Below are 21,709 nucleotides of genomic sequence, written 5' to 3'. Positions count from 1 at the left end.
TGTGTATGTGTGTGTAAATTTTTATTATATTATTTTATTAGTATGTAATTTAACAAAAATGTTACGAGAAATTATATTCAAAAATTAACTCAATGTCTAATTTTATAATGAAAGAAATAATAGAAATGAAACAAATGAATAACAAGAAAGCGTTTATAATTCAATCAACAAATATTAAATATTCTATTTCTATTATAATGCTTTATTTAGAGATGACTTAGGTTCATCAGAATCAATTAAACCTTGTGGTAAAGGGTATTTATTAGTTTGTAATAAATTGGCTAGGGTACATAAAAACTCTATTGATGGCTTTTCATCATTTTCTAATATTTTGTTGTACAGCTCCACAGCTGCTTCACAATTATTATGACGACCTATAAAATGTGCAAATACAGTAGAAAATTATATATATATATATATATATATATATATATATATATATATTTATAATTTAAAAAAAATACTTACAGTGAACCCTCAAAATTTTCTCATACATATCATCAGGAATGAATTGAGGTAAATCCTTACAAACTTTAGCTAAGACTTCCATACATTGGTAGTTACCCTCAATTTCAAGCCGTTCACAACGTTTCTTCAAAAATATAGGTGAAATTCTTGATTTGGGATCCTAAAAATAAATAATTTATACAGTTATAACAATTTTTAATTGGCTAATATTTTGTTACTAAGAATACTAAAAAGAAAAGTTAAATGCTCAATTAGCAGAAAAATGTTTAAATATATAGGTCATGTAATTAATAATTTTCATTTATAATTTAGATTACTTCTTACCGTTAATAATCTTCTTAAATCATTTGTCATATTTGCGCTTGCATAAGCTATTGCTAGAGCAGATGTAGTACTGACAACGCCATGGACTTTTTTGCAAGCGTCTAATACTAGTTCTAATAATTGTGATTCATTTCTTTTAGCAAGGTGAGTGATAAGTTCTAATTGAAGCGGAGTACAATTTGACTCATGAACGCTGGTTAAGAAATCATGAACAGCTCCTTCAAAATCATTTCTAGAACCAAATAGTTAAAAATACTATAGATTTATAAGTATTACTATTAATATTAATTACCTTTTTAATATATTAATTATATGTCATTCTAAAATATAATTCAATAAATCTATATTTCTTGCATAAAAACCATAAATGAGTACACTTTTTTTTTGGTTTCAGTTTTCTTAATAAATTTTAAATGTCATAAACAAAATAATTTAATATAGAACTGTTTCAGAACAGTATTACTATCACTATTACTACCTATTCAGATGAGCTCTAATTACAGGTCCTAACAACGCATTGTTTTTGGAACAAAATCGAAGAGTCACTAATTCATTCAGAACATCACGAACTTGTGCTGGCGTGCCTGTCTCTGAAAGTGCAGTTAGTAACCGGAAACAATTGTGAGATATAGCATCGCCACCAGCCACAGTATGGTCATCACAGTATTGCTTTAAAATGTCAATAGACTCTGCAAATAAATATTCCATGAATAAGCAAGAAGCACATCGGTAAATATTGAATATTGCATATGGATCGAACATAGCCCACTTAATCCAACAGAGACCACACAAAAAGTTTTCCATAATAATGACATAAGTAGATATATATATATATATATATATATATATATATATATATATATATATACAGTAGAACCTCGATTATCCGGACTAATCGTTGTCGATAGGCATCCGGATAATCCAAATTATGAAGAATGATATTTTGTTTATCAAAAATAGCAAATACATACATAGATATCAACAGAAATCGATGTTTATTAGAAAATTAACACTTACATATTTTCTTACGATTAGATTACATTATACATATTATATTAATCATGAGGTAAATTATTCAGGTGGTTCGTAAAGTATCAATGAAGAAGAAAAGTTGCTTACAAATAATTTGTTGATCGTTTTTGTAAAAACCAACAATATAAGGCTTCTTCTAAGAGTTAATTTTTCGGTCTCTTCATCATTTTCCGATTTTCACTCTCCTCTTCACTATCTAACTTGCAAGTGTACGACAAAATTGAATCGACATTCTTTTTAATATCGCTGATAGTGGATGTACCTACACCATACCTATTAGCTAACTTACGGCCGGTTTCGCCTTTTTTAATGATTCTATAATATTTATTTTATCTTTAAGGGATAACACCACCCTTTAAAAATGTATATATGTACGTCAAAACAGAGAATGTATTAATTACCACCCTTCAAACATCGTCAGAACATACTAGTAAAATTGCAAACGAACTACATAAAGCGATAATCGCGCGGGGCAGCGAAACAGCGGCACGGGCGGAATATGCAAGTTCCGACGCTATTATGTCCGGATAATCGTATAATCCGTATAACTGATATGTATATATATATATATATATATATATATATATATATATAAATCTAATATATTATTAGTGGAAAAATTTATCTATGAATAAAAACCTGTAGTATACTGCAATCACATGTTAGTAATATATGTGCCATCAAAACAATACAATGACCATATTTAATTAAAATTATTTGTTATATTACACTGACAATGAGACATACACTTTAACAATGAGTCTCAAAATGTATATAACATTAATATTATTTAATAAATATATTAAGTGCAAAAAATAGTGTATTGTGTTCATATTTAAAATATGTGTATTAGTAGAACCCTGTTGCAATGATTGAGCTTAATACAATTTTGAAACAATTTCATGCATTTCTTAATACCTTATCTGATTCATCAACACATAAGCATACGTAATAAGATTTGTGATTTTTTTATGAGAAATTTCTAATATCTCAATTTCCTTCTCAAACAACAAATCAAACTCAGTTAGCTGCTGAGCTAAATGAGTTCGTTTCTATTTTAAGTGCCATGATATAGAAAAAATAAAAAAAAAACGGTTTTGAACAGAGAAAAAAGCAAAATTCAGTAAAGTTTGATAAATTTATTTTTGATCGTATGGCTTCATCAAGCTTGAAATTTAAAAATTGCTGAAGATTCACATATCTAATTTTTGTTCAAAATAGCAATAGCATTGTGCAATTTAATCACTAGATTGACACATACATTACAACACTTCCCAAATTGTTGTAAAATTAAAAGGAAACAATCTTGGCCAATGTCAAAACTAAATATATATTTTGAATACAATATTCTAGTATGATGTTTGAACAAGGCTATTAGTATACCCACCTATGTAACTCGTACTGGATTAAGTGGCTTGAGTATGTAAATAGAAAATACCTTGCAATTTCCCTTCCCTTATCAGAAAGGTTGCATAATCTATCATCTTATGTTCGTCAAGTTTAAACCAAGGAGCTTGACGCCTCAGATTTCTGAAAGTTTTTTCGGCCTTCTCCACATTTTTTGACTTGATATGTAATTCTAAAATGGAAGCTTGCATGCCTGGAGATAAAATCATTCTCTTATCTTCACACTCAGCTAATACTTCTAGAGCCCTCTGCAAATTTCCTTTCCGGCAATGACCTTGCAATAATCTTCGCAAAGCACCCCTGGTATTCATTTTTTTGGACTTCAATTCTATTAAATGGTTTTCTAGAGCATCCAAATCCATGTCTCTCTTTAAAATCAGGAAAATTATAAGTAGAGATGTTTGATCATCTTGAATATATATTTTTATAATTACTTAAATTACAAATAAAAATAAAAAATCTAATTAATTTATATTACTTTTGTAATGCCTTTTTGTAATTAAAAGTTGACTAAAGATTGATTTATATTTTCAACTAAATTAATTAGTTATTAAAGCACCACCAAGCAGTTCTAATAAAACAAATTTGAAACTTCATTCAAACAATTTAAAGCTTAAAATTTAAGTAAATTTTTGTTTATATTTAAAGTATGTAGATATTAAAACTAGATCATTTTATACATACAGGATGGGGAATAAATTGGCTGAACAGTTCTGATGAAGGAATGGCATATTGTGAACTTCTTAATTCATTCAAGAATATTTCTAAATTGTCTATTTTGTATTCAGTCTTAGAATAGTAGTCCGCAATAATGTCTATCGCAAATGTAGATATCTTCACTCCATCACTTCTATATGACTAAAATAAATAAATAAATAAATAAATAAATAAATAAATAAATAAATATATATATATATATATATATACACATACATATCTATCCCCGTTTTCCTAATTATGAACACTAAACTATAATTTATTAGGTGCGCAACTAAGTTCTCGCTGTTTGTCATTATATGGCTCTAGCAGTAAGGGTTGGTCGATTTTGACAAATCCAAAACGTCTTGAACCAAGCTTAGACATATGGTAAACAAACTGCTGCGACACATAAGTGATTTCGTTTTTGCATTATACACTTCTGGTTAAGTAAAAATGTCTAATTTTATGCCAAACAATCGTCATTTGCGGGGAGTGTTGATTTTCGTCTTCCATTCGACAAAAACGGCAGATCAAGTGCATCGAGAGCTACGGAAATGCTGCTCTGAGCTAAACAACATGCCGTGAGGGGTTTCGTCGCTTCAAAGATGGTGATTTTGACGTTGACGACCGCCCTCGTAAACGAAGGCCAAAACCTCCAAAAACGCCAAATTGAAGGCCTTGCTCGAAGAGGATTTGTGCCAAACTCAAGAAAATCTTGCTTCAGAATTAGGAGTTACCCATCAAGCCATTTCCAAGCGATTGCATGCGTTGGAGATTATTCGGTAGCAAAAAACTTGGGTTCCTTGTGAGTTGAAGCCAAGAGACGTCGAGCGTCGTTTTTTCGCCTGTGAACAAGTGCTCCAGCGGCGAGAAAAGAAGGGGTTCTTCATCACATCGTGACAGATGATAAAAAATAAATACATCACAGCAATCCAAAGAGCATAAAATCTTGGTTTGACCAAATATTCACTGCGAAGGTTATGCTCTGCATATGGTGGGATCGGGTCGGTGTTATTTATTATGAGCTGTTGAAAGCGAGCGAAACCATCACTGGAGAACTGTATCGAACTCAATTGATGCAATTTAGCCGAGTACTGCGCGAAAAACGGCCACAACACGAGCAGAGTGATTTTACTGCATGACGACGCTCGGCCTCACGTTTCCAAGCATGTTAAAACTTATTGGGAATGCTCAAATGAAAAGTCCTACCCCACCCACTATATTCCCCAGATATTGCACTGTCCAATTTTTACTTGTTCCGTTCGATGGCACATTGCCTGGCTGATCAGCAGTTCAACTCATATGAAGAAGTCAGAAAATGACTTGATTCGCGGATAGCTTCAAAAGACGAACACTTCTGCCACCAAGTATTTGAGCTCTGCTAGAAAAATGGGCAATACTTTGAATGAATCAGATGTAAGAGTTTTTATATAATAAAGTTACACTTTTATCGAAAAACAGCGAGAACTTAGTTGCGCACCTAATACTTATATCTTCAATACCATTTTTATTATTTTACTGTCAAAATACAATACCTCATATGCTTATTTATCTATGCATTCGATTAAAACTAAATTTTATATGTGTATAAGCTAGTTTGTTAAATACCAAAACAATAAGCATTATTGTTTTTAAACTTTGTTTCTAATTGATGTTTGTTTATGATTGATAGCGCAAAATATTTTTTTTTTATATTTGTTTTATTATTGAGATAATATTGAAATTAATAAATGTGTTTGATATTAAATATATGAATATTTATTTTCGTTCAATGTGCTTGTTATTCATCATATTAAGAAATGACAAAAAGGTTTTTTTTATAGTGAGTTTTTTTTTGATTATCATTCATTGTGAGTTAATTTGAAAATATGTTTCATTCTTCTTTAAAATTGAAGATTGTATCTTCAACCAGTCTATGAACAACACATATATTATACACTATCTATTTAAGATTTTTAACTAATCTAAACTTGACAAGTTAGTTTTATAACTGTTAGTGCTGATTTCCAGTGTTGTGTACACATCTTTAGATGCAACTCTTTGGAGTTTAACATAGAAATGTCATATTTTTTCTTAAAGCAGTTTTTAGCATGTGTTCAAATTTTACGGGAAATGCTTTAAGAAAAAATGTGGCATTTCTATCTTAAACTCCAAAGAGTAAATACATAGTTTCGACAACTTGTTAAGTTATCATGATTATTAGTGTGTTTTACCATTTGTGACGTTAAAAAATATATATCTTATTAATGTGCACATACTAATACCATGGAAAAATAAAGATGTTTTAAAAAATCTTTACTTATTATATTTTTTACTTGATGTTACGCCCTCCTAGAAATTAATCATATATATATATATATATATATATATATATATATATATATATATTTGAATAGTCTTGAATTTGATGTTGATATATATGTTTAATTTGAGTTTAATATTCGGGCGTAAGATCAATAAAAATAGTATGAGAGTTTTTTTAAAAGTTTATTTATTTAAAATCCATACGTTTCGGCTAGCATCTTAGCCATCATTCAGTGGTAATCAAATTAACAATAAAAAATTGAAACTAAATAAATTATATGAAAGAAAATTTCATGGAAAAACAATAATAATAATAATAATAATAAAACACTTACAATTTTGTATCCTAATATAGCATATGAAACCATTATTAATCCATGGTATGAGTATGTGCACATTGATAAGATATATATTTTTTAACACAAACATCACAAATGGTAAAACACACTAATAACCATGATAACTTAACAAGTTGTCGAAACTATGTATTTACTCTTCGGAGTTTAGGATAGAAATGTCACATTTTTCTCAAAGCAGTTTTTAGCATGTGTTGATATTTTTTGGAAAATTTAAAAAGCGATGGGATTTTGTTATTTTTTAAGAAATTTTGACACGCTATTAAGAAACCACGTGTTAGTTTCGTTCAGGGCCGTATTGTCGAAGCATTTGTTTATGACCCTGTCGTTATGTAATTGCAAAAACAACCCCTCAGCGAATCTTCTTTTAATTGTGTTCTCTTCAAAATGTAAAATTTTAGGGTTGAAAATATCGATATTATGATTTAAATTTTTAATATGCTCAGTTAACATCATTTTAAATTGCTTGGGATTTTTTGAGTTATTTTTATGTTGATGGAGGCGTTTACTCAGGTTTTGGCTAGTTTCTCCAATATAAAAGAGTTCGCAATTAGAGCAATTAATCTGATATACCAAGTTCCTGAGGCGGTCAAAATTGAACTTAGATTTAATTTGTGTAAAAATCAAACTAAGGGTTGCATCACAATTACATACCAACAGAATGCCACACTGTTGAAATAGTTTTTTCCACGAGAAATATAAATCTTTTACGTACGGTAGGCAAATGACACCAGTATATGACTCCAAGTCTAAGCGGTTTTTATGGTCTGTGAGGTCGTTTTGTTTGTTAAAAATGTAACTGCGTCTGTTATTTATGACCAAGTTGATTATGCTTGTAGGATATGAGTTGTTTTTTAGTGTGCTTATTACAAGGTCAATGTTCGTGTCCCAGAAGTTTTTGTCAGATAGTAGTATGGCGTGGTCTGTTAAATTTATTATTGTTGCTATTTTCATTTTAAGAGGGTGGTATGAGTGGTAATTTATGTATCGTCCGGAGCTAGTTGGTTTCTGGTACCAGTTAGTAATTAGTCGGTGGTCATTTACTAATTACTAACTGGTACCAGAAACCAACTAGCTCCGGACGATACATAAATTACCACTCATACCACCCTCTTAAAATGAAAATAGCAACAATAATAAATTTAACAGACCACGCCATACTACTATCTGACAAAAACTTCTGGCAGTGTGGCATTCTGTTGGTATGTAATTGTGATGCAACCCTTAGTTCGATTTTTACACAAATTAAATCTAAGTTCAATTTTGACCGCCTCAGGAACTTGGTATATCAGATTAATTGCTCTAATTGCGCACTCTTTTATATTGGAGAAACTAGCCAAAACCTGAGTAAACGCCTTCATCAACATAAAAATAACTCAAAAAATCCCGAACAAATTAAAATGATGTTAACTGAGCATATTAAAAATTTAAATCATAATATCGATATTTTCAACCCTAAAATTTTACATTTTGAAGAGAACACAATTAAAAGAAGATTCGCTGAGGGGTTGTTTTTGCAATTACATTACGACAGGGTCATAAACAAATGCTTCGACAATACGGCCCTGAACGAAACTAACACGTGGTTTCTTAATAGCGTGTTAAAATTTCTTAAAAAATAACAAAATCCCATCGCTTTTTAAATTTTCCAAAAAATGTCAACACATGCTAAAACCTGCTTTGAGAAAAATGTGACATTTCTATCCCAAACTCCGAAGAGTAAATACATAGTTTCGACAACTTGTTAAGTTATCATGGTTATTAGTGTGTTTTATCATTTGTGATGTTTGTGTTAAAAAATATATATCTTATCAAGGTGCACATACTCATACCATGGATTAATAATGGTTTCATATGCTATATTAGGATACAAAATTGTAAGTGTTTTATTATTATTATTATTATTATTATTGTTTTTCCATGAAATTTTCTTTCATATAATTTATTTAGTTTCAATTTTTTATAGTTAATTTGATTACCACTGAATGATGGCTAAGATGCTAGCCGAAACGTATGAATTTTAAATAAATAAACTTTTAAAAAAAACTCTCATACTATTTTTATTGATGTTACGCCCGAATACTAAACTCAAATTAAACATATATATATATATATATATATATATATATATATATATATATATATATATTAAATGGTAGAGTCTTGGATTTGTGTATATTTTGTAGAGTTTCGAACAAGAATCCAAAAAGTAATAAAAAACAAAAAAAGTTTTTTAATAAACAATTTCTTTATTTATTTATTTATTTATTTATTTACTGTCGACGTTTCGGAACTATGTATATTCCATCTTCAGGACATCTGTCAAGAAACATAATCTTGATGAGATTTAAGCAAACAATGTGTTTAAGAAAAGAAAATGGATTTTTCTTAAATAATAAATTAGTTGAAAAAATAATAATGTACAGAAATATGATAATATGATCAAAATGAAAATGATAAAAATAAATGAATGGATTATCTAACAGGTTATTAAAAATGATAAAAAAATTTTTTGAAAGTTTTAGAAAATTTTAAGGAAAGGTTAATGACAAAATTGAATTAATTACCTGTATGTTTGAATATATGCTAGCACTTTTTCATTAACATGATTTTAACAAAAAAATGAATTTATGAGTTATTTTTCAGCCGAATAGGTAAATTTTGTAAATCAAAATTATTATAAGTTTTGTCTTTTTTAAAATTATTATTTGAAAACACAAACAATATTATTCTCTCGATGTTATGAGATCGGCTGTTGGAAATAAACTAACTAAATCTGAGTCATACACAACACGTGTAAACACTTGAGAACTGTGAGGTTGTATGTGTGTGTTTTTATATGTTAGGATGTGAATACTTAAATTATTGATCTTAAATGGAAGTCGATATTAATTGTTTGTCAAAAAGTGTAGAAAATTTATTATTAGAAATTATTATTTATTATTAGAAACATTCATAAGAATAAGACAACTTTCCGCAAATAATCTCCTAAAGATGCAACTTTCATGATATGTATAAGATCTTTGGAGTGAAGTTATACGAGTGGGCGTTTTGAATAGAGTGCTGTACTAGGGTACTTTTGAAATTTTTTTGTTTATGGTGGACCACACTTGGTTCATGTTGTCTCATTCTTTTGTGTACTTATTGCGAGGTTTGTCCAATATATTGGAAAGCACAGTCGTTACAAGAAACAGAATATACTACGTTAGTATTAAAATTGGATGGGGTAGGGGATTTAATGTTCGTAAAAAATTTTTTGAAGGAGTATAAGAATGAGCCTGATACTAAAATGTTTTCATCTAACAGAATTTTGGTAAAATAATAATATAACTCTTCAACGTATGTAATGCTGCAGTAAATAATATTGGTGTTTTTGATGTTGGTAGTGGTATTGGGAGAATTAATTTTTGTTTTTAAAAAAGTTCATCTTTTTTGAATAACTGAATGAATAAGATTTTTTGGGTAACCATTTTCAATTACAGTTATTCTTACCAGGGATAAATTTTATGGATGGAAAGTTTGGTGAGACTACAAAATAGCATGGTCTGTAAGGGAAATAATAGTGTTTATTTTATAGTTTCTGGGACAGTATGAGGAATAGTCTAAGTATCTACCCGACCATGTAGTTTTTCTATACCAATTTGTTCGAATAATGTTGTTAGTATTGTAAACGGATACATCCAAGAAATTAAGTCTGTTGTTATTTTGTAGTTCATGTGTGAAAGTTATATTATTGTTAAAGTTATTGAAAAGATCTAGTATTGTGTTTATATGATTTTTGTTAATGATAAAAAAGTGTCATCTACATATCTAATATAAAAGTTAATCTGAAATTTTAAAGTTGAGAAAACGGAAATTTCTAGGGTCTGTAAAACTAAGTCTATAATTCCGGGAGATAAGGGGCATTGTCTTGGCAATGGAAATATGAGTAATTTAGAATAGTGTTGATAATATGAGTGAAGACTGTTTTCAGAAAGCCAGTAAAGTTACCAATTGTGTGCCAATGTTTATCGATTGAGTTTAGAATTAATTTATGTGGGACACATGTAAAAAGGTTGACCATATTTAAGCTTAGAAATAAGTGATTTTCAGGAATGTTGCGGTTATTAATAAAATTCACAAATTGGTACGAATTCCTGACATAATAGGGAGAATTGATTGTGACATTTTTTAGGACATCAGAAATGAGTTTCAAAATGTTGTAAAAAGGCGAGCCAATATAGGAGACAATCGGCCTGAAAGAGCATTCAGGTTTGTGTATTTTTGGAAGACAGTACATCTTAGGGGAGATAGGGTGTTGCATTTTTAGGTTAAAAGCAAAATTCTCAGAAATTAGTTTTTTGTTTTTTAGATCATTGATTAATTTAAAAGCTATTCTAGAAAAACGTTGTGTGGGATCTTCTGTTAAAATATTATTTCCGAAACGTCGACAGTAAATAAATACTAAATTTACTAAAGTAAATAAATAAAGAAATTGTTTATTAAAAAACTTTTCTTGTTTTTTATTACTTTTTGGATTCTTGTTCGAAACTCTACAATATATATATATATATATATATATATATATACATAGCTGGGCATTAACTCGTTAATCCGTTAATCGTTAATTAACGAAGTTAACATTTTGATTAACGGATTAACTTTTAAGTTAACTTTTAAAAATGTTAACGGACACGTTAACTTCCGTTAAAATACCAGAAGTCCGTTAATCGTTAATCCAATGCCTACTATTTACCGCACGGCACCGCAAGATTTGGACCACTCCTGAATGATAAACAGTGCCAACTTGCCGCGGCATTTCACCCAAAGTTCCGGTTGATAAGGCTGGAAACGTATGACAGCAGTAGAGTGGATGCAGTAAGAAAAGAAGATGCCTTACGACAAGAAGCAGCGGAAAATTCGAAGGACAGTTTAAGTGGCGGAGGGAGCAATGCCAATAACAACGATGATGACGAGGAGAAAAACGTTTTTAATTCTGTCTTCTCTTTAAAGAATAAAGCGCAAAGTCTGCTGCATTCCTCGGGGAACAGATATTCACAAATCTATTTATTAAATACAATACTGCTATACCCTCAAACGCTGCAGTTGAACGTTTATTTTCCACGGGTAAAGACATTTTGACACCAAAACAAGCCTCGCTTTCAGACGAGAACTCGAACATGTTAATGTTCATGAAGGGGAATATGCACCTTATGCCCGACGCTTAACCCGTCGCGCGTTTCCTATTTTTCGCAAAAAAAAACTCTTTTTCCCTTTATTTAGAAAATTAGTTGGTATTTAGCCTTGAGGCAAGTTACATGAACTTCCCAATATGTGTAAATAATCGACTTAAAAAACAAATTAATTTATGATTGATTAGAAGTATTCCGAGAGCTTTTATTACGCATAATTGAAAACGAACGAACACGTTAACTCGAAGTATTTTCTAAAAGCAAATTTTCACTAATCAATAATTTTTATAATTAAACCAGTTTTCGTAGGACGTTAATGGTTTAGTATGTTCATTAAGACCAAGTAGTCTATCGTTATACAAAGTAAATCATCTAATTTTAATTTTAACAAACGTCAACAAAACTACTCATTTTCTCAAACTTTGATGAATTTTTAAAATTAAACTACTTGTCGTAAGGCCGTAATATTTTAGTAAGTTCTATAAGACCATGATATACATCGCCAAAGAAAGTTTCATAACAATCGGCTTAAATTTTGTTTTCAACAGTTAATTACAAGGAAACGGCTCGGTACATTTTCACCTAAAACCAATCAGTATTATTCCCAACTAATATCTTTCGAACAGTTTTTTATTTTTTAAAATCGAGTCTGTAGAATGAGTTTAAATGTGGACAAAAAGTTAACACTCTTTTTTAAATTGCAAAGAAACGGCTCGGCAGATCGTCTCACAAAGCTGATAAACTATAGTGCTCATTGAGATACATCGAATGGCTTTTAAAATTCTGAAAACGGTTCAGGCATTTTTGAGCAAATGTCGATGAAAGGTCTAATTTTGACAAATGCCAAAAAACGATACCAATTTTTGCAAACTTTGACAAATATTTAAAGCTAAACGAGTTGTCGTAGGGCGGTAATATTTTAGTATGATCTAGAAGACTATGATATCTACCGTCAAAAAAAAATCATAAAAATTGTCGGATTTTTTTTTAACTTTATTACAAGAAAACGGCCCGGCCGATCGTTACCAAAAACTAATCAGCACGATTCCGAACCAATATCTTTCGAACGGTTTTTGAATTTTCAGAATCGATTCAGAATTGCGGGCTAAAACGTGGACGAAAATTTTGTCACTTTTCTGCTATTTACAAGGAAACGGCTCGGCAGATCGTCGCACGAATCCGACAAACGATAATCCTCATCGAGATACATCGATTGGCTTTTAAATTTTTGAAATCGGTCGAACCGTTTTTGAGAGAACGTCAATTTACGGCAAAAAATCTGTTCACACGCACACACACATACTTTTTCCAAATTTGGTCTTATTCGATTCAGAATGGCTTGAAACGTCGAGAAAACATAAAATTAGCAAATCGGATTTTTTGATGAAAACATAAATTTCTCCTTCGGGAAGTTAAAAATTCTTGTAAAAACAATATGCAATCATAAAAACGGAAAGTTGACCAATAGCGTCATTATCACGGTGTGTGCATAAAGCGCGTCGCGCTATTTTTCTTATACACACGGGGTTAAATTACACATTTGAATTATACAAGTATTTTGTTTTTTCCAGAACCTAAACCAATAAGTTTTTTAAGTTTACTAACGCAATGATATAAAAATGTAATTTTACACATATTAACGGATTAACGATTAACGTTAACTTGCGTTAATTCTTCCGAAATGTAACGATTTAACGTTTAACGAAGCTAACTTTTTTTGTAGCGGATTAACGATTAACGAAGTTAACTATTTGATTAACGGTGCCCAGCTATGTATATATATATATATATATATATATATATATGTATATATATGTATACACCCCCATTTTACCTCAGCGCCTACATGCAATTTTTTCCCTAGTGCCTCTATCATAAGAATATTTGACCTATAATACATAAGCACATATTTTTACCCTTTGGTGCTTTTGCATTCTTATACCTTCATTAGGTTATGCAGTTTCCTCATGCATTTCTTATTTCCATCATTCGATATGATTTCTAAAGCTAACAATCCTGCCCAATCATTTAGAATCTTCTGCGAAGAACCTTCGTCCACTTTAGCATCAGCCTTAATTGATTTGAGAATAACAACTATATCTTTAGCAGCAGCACCTTTAATAACAGCTTTTACCAGCTGTTTCATGACAATATCCCCATGAAGTTCAGTCTTATTGAAGGTTTCAACTAGAGATATGTAAGCAATATTTTCCAAATGAATAGCTTAATATCATAACAATATCAATAAATGGATTACCTAAAGCCACACAATCCTTTATCCTGCTCCTATTCAGTAAAAAACAAACTATTGGCTGCAAAGCTTCGGCCACTGGTAACCGCAAATCTTGTAATTTGCGAACAACCACTATTGGATCTGTCATGTCTAATCGTGGCAAAACATAATGCCGAAGTGTTTCAAAATCAGGTGTTACTTTAAGATTTTGCATAGCTCGAAGTAATCCCATTATTCCTGTAAATGTTGACAAACTTATAGGTAAGAATAATAGTATTTTTGTTTGTAGTTATATAGTAGAGATGGGGAACTCACTCCGGAGTTATCACTTCGATACAACTCATCCCTTGGAGTGAATCCGAGCGGAGTTGTATCGCAAGATTTGTCATATTCGACTTCCTTAAACTGATGCTATTTAATATAAATATAAGATATTCAAAGAAATATTTTTTTTTTCTCTTCAAAAATAATTATAAAATTGATATTGATTCGCAAATTTTCCGTTTTTTTGTCAACACTGCAAAAAATATAAGCCATTGATTCGATTGCCTGCCAAAATTTTTACAATCTGACATTTATTGGTAATTTTTTTTTAATTCATTGTTTTATTATTTATTTATTCATAAATTTTCTGATTGATTGCCTAGTTGATCCTTTACAGCAAAAGAATTTCCCTGATATTTCAATATTTTTATAGTCTCTTTTTTTTAGGCATACAGTTTTAGATTTATATGCATATTGAAATACATAAAGTAATTATTTCTTATAATAAAATGAAAGAAAAACTTTTAAACTGTTTGTAAGTGATTTCTAAATACCTAATAAATCCTTACAATTAGATATATGAACAACACACTATACAACAAAGGGTATGGGCGTGTTTCCATACAAAATTGGCCCCACCCTGGTATTTAAATAATTTTGATGCCATTTTATAGGTATTTTCGGGAAAATCCGATATACAAAATTTCAAATCCGTAGCTCATCATTTGGCCGAGATATCATTGAAAATGTGTGAAAGTGGCCCCTTTTTCAAAGTCATTTTTTGTCGCAACTGTAAAAGATATCGACAAACAAATAACGCCATTCTATTCACAACGGTATGTTCTATGTTATTATTAACAAATATTGTTTAATAATTATTTTTTAGTGCATAAAAAAGTGAAAATAGGTTTTAGATTTGAATTTTCGGGTAGTGCGGTTGTTTGGACTAATTTTTAATTAGCATCATTAGAAAAACTATTCAATTTTCTTTTACTGTCCAAAATTTCGTTTTATTTCATGTGGTAGAACACACCCAAAAGTAGAAAAAACCTGAGCAAGAACACGCTCGCGCTCATATAATGCCGCGTCTCCACTGTTACGAATCCGTGCGGCGAATGGTGCGTCACGAACAAATTTGCGCAGCGGAGTGATACTGTGCGAACGCACGAATTTCCTTTAAATTTGTCCACTGCGCATGTCCATAGCGCACTTTTTTCTTCTTTTTTTGTTTGAAAATGGGAGGGGGGGTTTATTTTTAGAATTACGTACCCTGCCGAACATGGTCGAAGCGACACGAAAATTTCAATAGCTTGCGTTCGCGGCGCTCGCTCCCGCCGCGAGCAACCCGACGCATCGGGCTGCCGAGGATACCCGAACCGACACTAATGGATTAGCGTCAAAGCGCGGATCAAAAATGTAAATAAGTAAGCAGTCATTAAAATTGATGTACTAATTATAATTTTATCTAACTATTAGTATAGGAAATACATCGGTAATTAAGTTATAGATATGTTGAAATATATGTATATCCAACTAAAATATATTTTGGTAGACTTTATTTATCATATTTCAGAGTTAATTTTATATCATCATGATATTATCATGTATATATATATATATATATATATATACTCTTGCTACTTATATGACGTATCATATATTTATTATTCAAAATAAATTAAATGTTTCAAAAAAAAAATGGTAATATTGTATTATTTGCAATTACGCTAAATATCATTTAAAATCTTATTAATATGCAGACTGAATTTTTGCTCAAAGTCTTTTCTGACAAGTATTTATATTTAGAACAGAAGTAATAATTTTTATTCAAAACTGATAATTGTTGGTCAGCCTGCCTCTGTATCCGTATACGTTATTTCTTTGAACTTGTACGTAAACGTTGATCTGTGCTACGGTATAAGTTCAATTGTACAGTAAAGGCATTGAGATATTTCATCTTATCCTCAATTTTGAAAATGGATATGCGTAGAGAAGATGTTATACTTTTTTACACTTCTTATAATTGAACTGTACCAAGAAAAAAAATATTATGGAATCCTAAAAATTTCAAATGTATCAAATTGCTCGCAGTGTGCGTCGCGCACAAGAGCCAACGCATGCGTGCGTCGCGAACAGGATTCGCCGCACGGATTCGTGCAGTGGGGACGCAGCATAACACCCGTTTAAGTCGTCTCTGATTTGCAACGACTAGCAACATCACTGCTCGCCGCGCGTCTTGATAAATTCTGCATATTAGTATGGAACATTTCTTTGTGAAACTTTGTGAAACATTTATCAAGATGCGCGGCGAACAGTGCTGTTGCTAGTCGTTGAGAATGAGAGACGACTTACACGAGTGTTATATGAGCGCAAGCGTGTACTTGCTCAGGTTGGTTCTTTCTAATTTTGAATATGTTCTACCACATGAAATATAACAAAATTTTGCACACTAAAAAAAAAATTCAATAGCCTTTCTAATGATGCTAATTAAAAATTAGTCCAAACAACCGCACTACCCAAAAATTCAAAACAAAAAATTATTTTCACAGTTATTTGCACTAAAAAATAATTGTTTAACAATATTTGTTATTAATAATGTAGTACATACCGATGTGAACAGATTGGAGTTATTGGTTTGTCGATATCTCTCACAGTTGCGACAAAAAACGACTTTTAAAAAAGGGTTCCACTTTCACACATTTTCAATGATATCTCGCCCAAATGATGAGCTACGGATTTGAAATTTGGTATATGGAATTTTTTCAGAAACACCTATAAAATGGCATCAAAATTATTTAAATACCAGGGTGGGGCCAATTCTGTATGAAAACACGCCCATACCCTTTGTGTCGAGTATTAGGTTTCAAAGTTTCAAATACTATTATATAGTATATTACTTTAAAAAAAATAGATTTATAACTTTAGAGTTAGTAAGATAACAATAAACAAATTACCTGAATCCCCAGAATGTTTGCCAATAGATATAATGAGGGGCCAAAAATAATGAGGCCTTATTTCAATGCCTTGCTCCTTCATATGGTTTATTAAAGGTAATGCAGATGCACTTCCTTGCTTCACAGCAGTTATATAGGCAGTATGTAATGCATACATATTTTTACCAGAAGTTAAAAAGGAATCGCAGATTTCGATAATACTTTGAACATTCTGAAACAAGGCTCTTATTACATTATAATAACATTTTCAAATAACCTATTTCTATACCATAAAAATAAACTACAGAATTTTGTATGCTTTGCATAGAAATACATTATTCACTAACATTCATTTGTTAATGACCAAATTATTATATCAGTTTTGATAATTAATTTCAACAGTTATTATACAAATAAAGTAATTTACTGTGTTGGCATAAATCAATTCTTTGATGAGGAAAGACCCATAACCATCACACTCTATGACACTAGGAAGTCTATCAGGTTTCATCAGTTCCACCAACACTGTGTATGCAGATTTTGGAGCACCTTTGTAAATTAAACGCATGCAAAACGCCCTAATCATAGTAAAAGTTGGTGCTTGTGGTAATTCAAGCAAAATCTGAAAAAGTATATATTAATAGAATATAACATACTAATACAATGTATATACAAACTAAATAAAAATTAGAAATAAATTTCTAATTTCATTCATTAAAATTTTCTTACATTAGGTATGTATTTATCATGTCCAGCCATGGCAAGTTGATATGCAACTTCAAATAAGCTTCTACTTTCAAACCTGATTTGCTTTGAGTAAGCTTCTCTCAATATTTGCAATATATGATAAGGTTCAGTACCTCCAGCAAGACCCAGCAATAAGCAGGCATAAGTTTTTTCACTGGGACAAATTTGTGTTGTAAGCATTGTATCCATAACAGCTCTAGCACTCATAATATCTCTGAAAGTACAAATATTTAACCATATAGAATAAAATTCTACTGTCTAATAATAAGATAAGATTTTAATTCATAATAAGCTGAGAGTGTTGGATCATTGGAGGTGATATATATATATATATATATATATATATATATATATATATATATATATATATCTGCATCTGTTTTCTGTTATCACCTCTTTTAAATAATCTGTAGAAGTTGAGTGAATAAACTTAATCTCTTGGTACTCAGGGGACAAAGATATGAATTCTTAATTTGTATATAGGTAAAACAATCAAGTGTAATCCTTGAATGATTTTTATTCAAAATAAGAAAAAGTTCTTAACATGTTCATTTATAATCTTAGAAGACATTAAATTTTATTTTATTATGTATACAATTAGAAATTCATCTTTTCTTATCAATTTGTAACCTAAATATTTATAAATGAAGACCTATTTGAAGCTCTTTAGCGCATAATACACAAACAATTCTTTTAGCTTTTTATTTAGTAAGTGCCAAAAATGCACAAATATCAAATAACTGAATATTCAGTGCATAACTAATATATATATATATATATATATATATATATATATATTTCAAAGTAACTGGCAGCCCATTCGTCAAAATAAAAAAGGTAAGGTACCTTTTTTATTTCGACGAATGGGCTGCCAGTTACTTTGAAATATGTTTCAACGTCGAAAAAACTATCAAGATATATATATATATATATATATTTATTTAGGCCCTTAATACAGATATTTTCGAATTTTCTTGCTTCCAGGGGCTCAAATGCTTCCAAATTTATAAAAAACAATTCTCTGAAAGTTTTAGCCCTTAATATTAACTTTAAGATAGTCCGCACTCTAACCAAAGATTTTAAGAAAATAACATGGACAATTTTTCATTTGTTTTATAACTTAGCAAATCAAAATTTTGAGAATAACATTGTATTTGCTTATTTTGATCATAAATAAAAAATTTACAACAAAAATTTACATACATTTACATTTCATAAAATAAGTATTTACTTACAACCACAAACCGAGAAACTTTGGTTGGAGTGTGGACTATCTTAAAGTTAATATTAAGAGCTAAAACTTTTAGATAACTGTTATTTATCAATTTGGAACCATTTGAGCCCCTGGGAGCAAGAAAATTCGAGAACATCCATATTAAGGACCACCCTAATATATATATATATATATATATATATACACATACATATATGTGTGTTCGAGTGCAAAATTAATAAAATTTCTTTACCCAGCACGTCCATGCCCCAATACAAGTGCATTGAAAACATTCTCTGAAATAGGGTAATTGAGCCTTTTCATTTCAGTTATAATCTCAGTTGATTGACTAACATCACCACAAGCACAAACGCAATATAGAAGCTTTTCGTAGGTGATAATGTTTGGTGTGGCATGTTTTGTCATAGAAGAGAGAAATTCTTGAGCCGAAATATTGCATTCATTCTCTTTCAAAACATCTAGAAAAGTATTATAGTGCTCGACATGAATGATATTTTTCTTAATAACCATCTTAATAATATTCCGGGCCAACTCCACTTTTGCCTCAGAATCATCACAGGGCATAAGCTCCCCACAACATCTTATAAGACGCACTGAATCTTCTGTGCAAAAATCTGAAAAGTATACAAAGATAATTAAAAATTCTTTTTCCATAGTTATATCCCTGTACCATTGTGTTCCATAAGCAACAATGCCTGTTTGAGAACATCCATCCTAACCAATAAGTTCGAACTGGCTTCACTTTTTATCATTTTAATAATTTCTGACAAATTGTCATTAAATGGTGGAGCTTCTATTTCTTTTATCGATTTAGTATCATTAACAAAATGCCTGAAAAAAATGCAGTAGTTATACAATTACTATAAAATGTAAACAGACCTATTCCATGAAGGAGCCTAACCTAAAAACAAAGCGATTGTTTTGTTTCCTAAGTACAGAAGTTGAGTCATTAATGGCGTATAATTGGGGTTGCCAATTATTAATTTTGAAAATATTCAAATTCATTGCGATTTTGTACCTACTTAGGCACCTTTTAGCGCACAAGGAAATCATTTTCATAACACTATTTGCAATCCAATGTCACATTAGTTGATTTCACTTTTTTTAAATATTGAAATAGTCATTTTACGTTGATATATTTATAAAACAATAAATTGATTTAAAACAAAAAATATAAACATTAGTTAATAATTGCACAAAAATTATACTACATTAGCCATCTATCGGTGACATAATCGCTTCATATGCTCCTTAAGTTGGACAAGAAAACTAGGATTAGTTTTCAAAATTAAAAAAACATTGATTAATATTAATAAAACATAATAGTATCATTTAATCGTATCTCAAATTATTTATTAATGTGATCACTTTTTTTTTATTTATACTCATATTCAACAGCAATCAGAATCTTATTGCCCGTATTTTTAGATGATAATCTAACTGTTCATAGATAAATTAACTGTTGATTCTTTGATTTTTGATATTTTTATCTAATAATCTTTGATGTATTATTAAATTTGATATATTATTCAATTTGATGCAGCAAAGCAGCAGGAAGGGCTATTTTCACTTAAAATTATATTTAAGTTAATTAATATTTCCAAGTGAAAATTTATATCGGGGTTGTCCGTGACATTCATTTGTTTGATTCTTTGATTTTTGTTATTCATTTTCTTATAAAAAAATAGTGAAGTTTTAATAAATTAAAAAACAAAAATGTACTTACCGAGCCAATTTATAATAAAGCCAAGCCAAATATGTTTGAAATTTGATTTGATATTATTTACTTCGCGGTACAGACTGCCGACTAGAACACTTCCATCGCACTACTTTTATATCAGGGTGAACCATAGATAAGTAAGCATAAGCTTTTATAGCGTGGTTTCACCCAAATACTTTTCGAGAATTGAGCAAAACCCTAATAAAATATAAAAGAAACTATTAAAAGTGAACTTTATATCTAATTTAGAATTAGTGCAGTCACCGTACAACAGCTTAACAAACTTGATAAAACCAGCGCAACAGATACTTCGTTATTATTATATTGTCTAGGCTTCGTTTGACATTTTTCTTTCGAGCGCGTTCGTTCTACCGGAAAAAGGCCTAGACTTACTCGAACAGTCAAAATTATCCAAAATTAGTCAAATTAGCCAAAATTAGCCTAGACTTACTTAAAAATTAGTCATATTTCATAATTCATAGATTTTTGAGCACGAAATTTCAAATTAGTCAACATTAGCCTAGATTTACCCAAAAGTTTAAAACGAAATTTTAAATGGTAAAATAATAATAATCTTTGAAAACAACAGATTTTTTAATGATAATAAAGCATGGATGATATGAGGATAGTACAGATAAAAGCGCACAAAGAATATCATGAAAAAATTTGCCTCAAATAGCACTTACAATTCGTTAAGACAAAGAAAATATTATATAATTCATTTAATATGCATTACTTAGTATGTAATATATGTATTATAAAAAAAAATGTATTTATTTATTATAAAAATATAATATGTAGCATGCTTTTTTTTAAT

The 21,709-nt window shown here is 30.1% G+C and overlaps 1 protein-coding gene across 1 annotated transcript; it reads right to left on the bottom strand.

Annotated features, from left to right (window-relative positions):
- Positions 1 to 192: 192 nt before the first annotated feature.
- LOC113375537 (leucine-rich PPR motif-containing protein, mitochondrial) lies at positions 193 to 20,189 on the bottom strand. The gene is made up of 14 exons (XM_026615470.1): positions 20,074 to 20,189; positions 19,843 to 20,003; positions 19,405 to 19,786; positions 17,921 to 18,152; positions 17,619 to 17,813; positions 17,213 to 17,423; positions 14,019 to 14,231; positions 13,704 to 13,948; positions 3,916 to 4,089; positions 3,263 to 3,599; positions 1,271 to 1,481; positions 793 to 1,024; positions 469 to 628; positions 193 to 374 (listed from the first exon to the last, which is right to left on the bottom strand). Exons 1-14 carry the CDS (start codon positions 20,175 to 20,177, stop codon positions 193 to 195), a joined length of 3,039 nt encoding a protein of 1,012 aa, XP_026471255.1. The 5' UTR covers positions 20,178 to 20,189.
- Between the last annotated feature and the right edge of the window lie 1,520 nt (positions 20,190 to 21,709).

Source organism: Ctenocephalides felis, unplaced genomic scaffold, assembly GCF_003426905.1.
Source record: "Ctenocephalides felis isolate EL2017-DRISC unplaced genomic scaffold, ASM342690v1 CF-g0.4_SCAFFOLD_01886, whole genome shotgun sequence".
In the NCBI taxonomy this organism is placed as follows: domain Eukaryota; kingdom Metazoa; phylum Arthropoda; class Insecta; order Siphonaptera; family Pulicidae; genus Ctenocephalides; species Ctenocephalides felis.
Note: the sequence above shows the minus strand (reverse complement) of the source record. Positions and strands in the feature narration are given on the sequence as shown.

Coding starts and splice junctions, on each gene's coding strand:
- LOC113375537 (XM_026615470.1), bottom strand. CDS start 20,177: ATGAATTTGAATATTTTCAAAATTAATAATTGGCAACCCCAATTATAC. Junction 18,153..19,404: donor TTGGGGCATGGACGTGCTGG/GTAAAGAAATTT, acceptor TTGTACTTTCAG/AGATATTATGAGTGCTAGAG. Junction 13,949..14,018: donor AAAGGATTGTGTGGCTTTAG/GTAATCCATTTA, acceptor ACATATCTCTAG/TTGAAACCTTCAATAAGACT.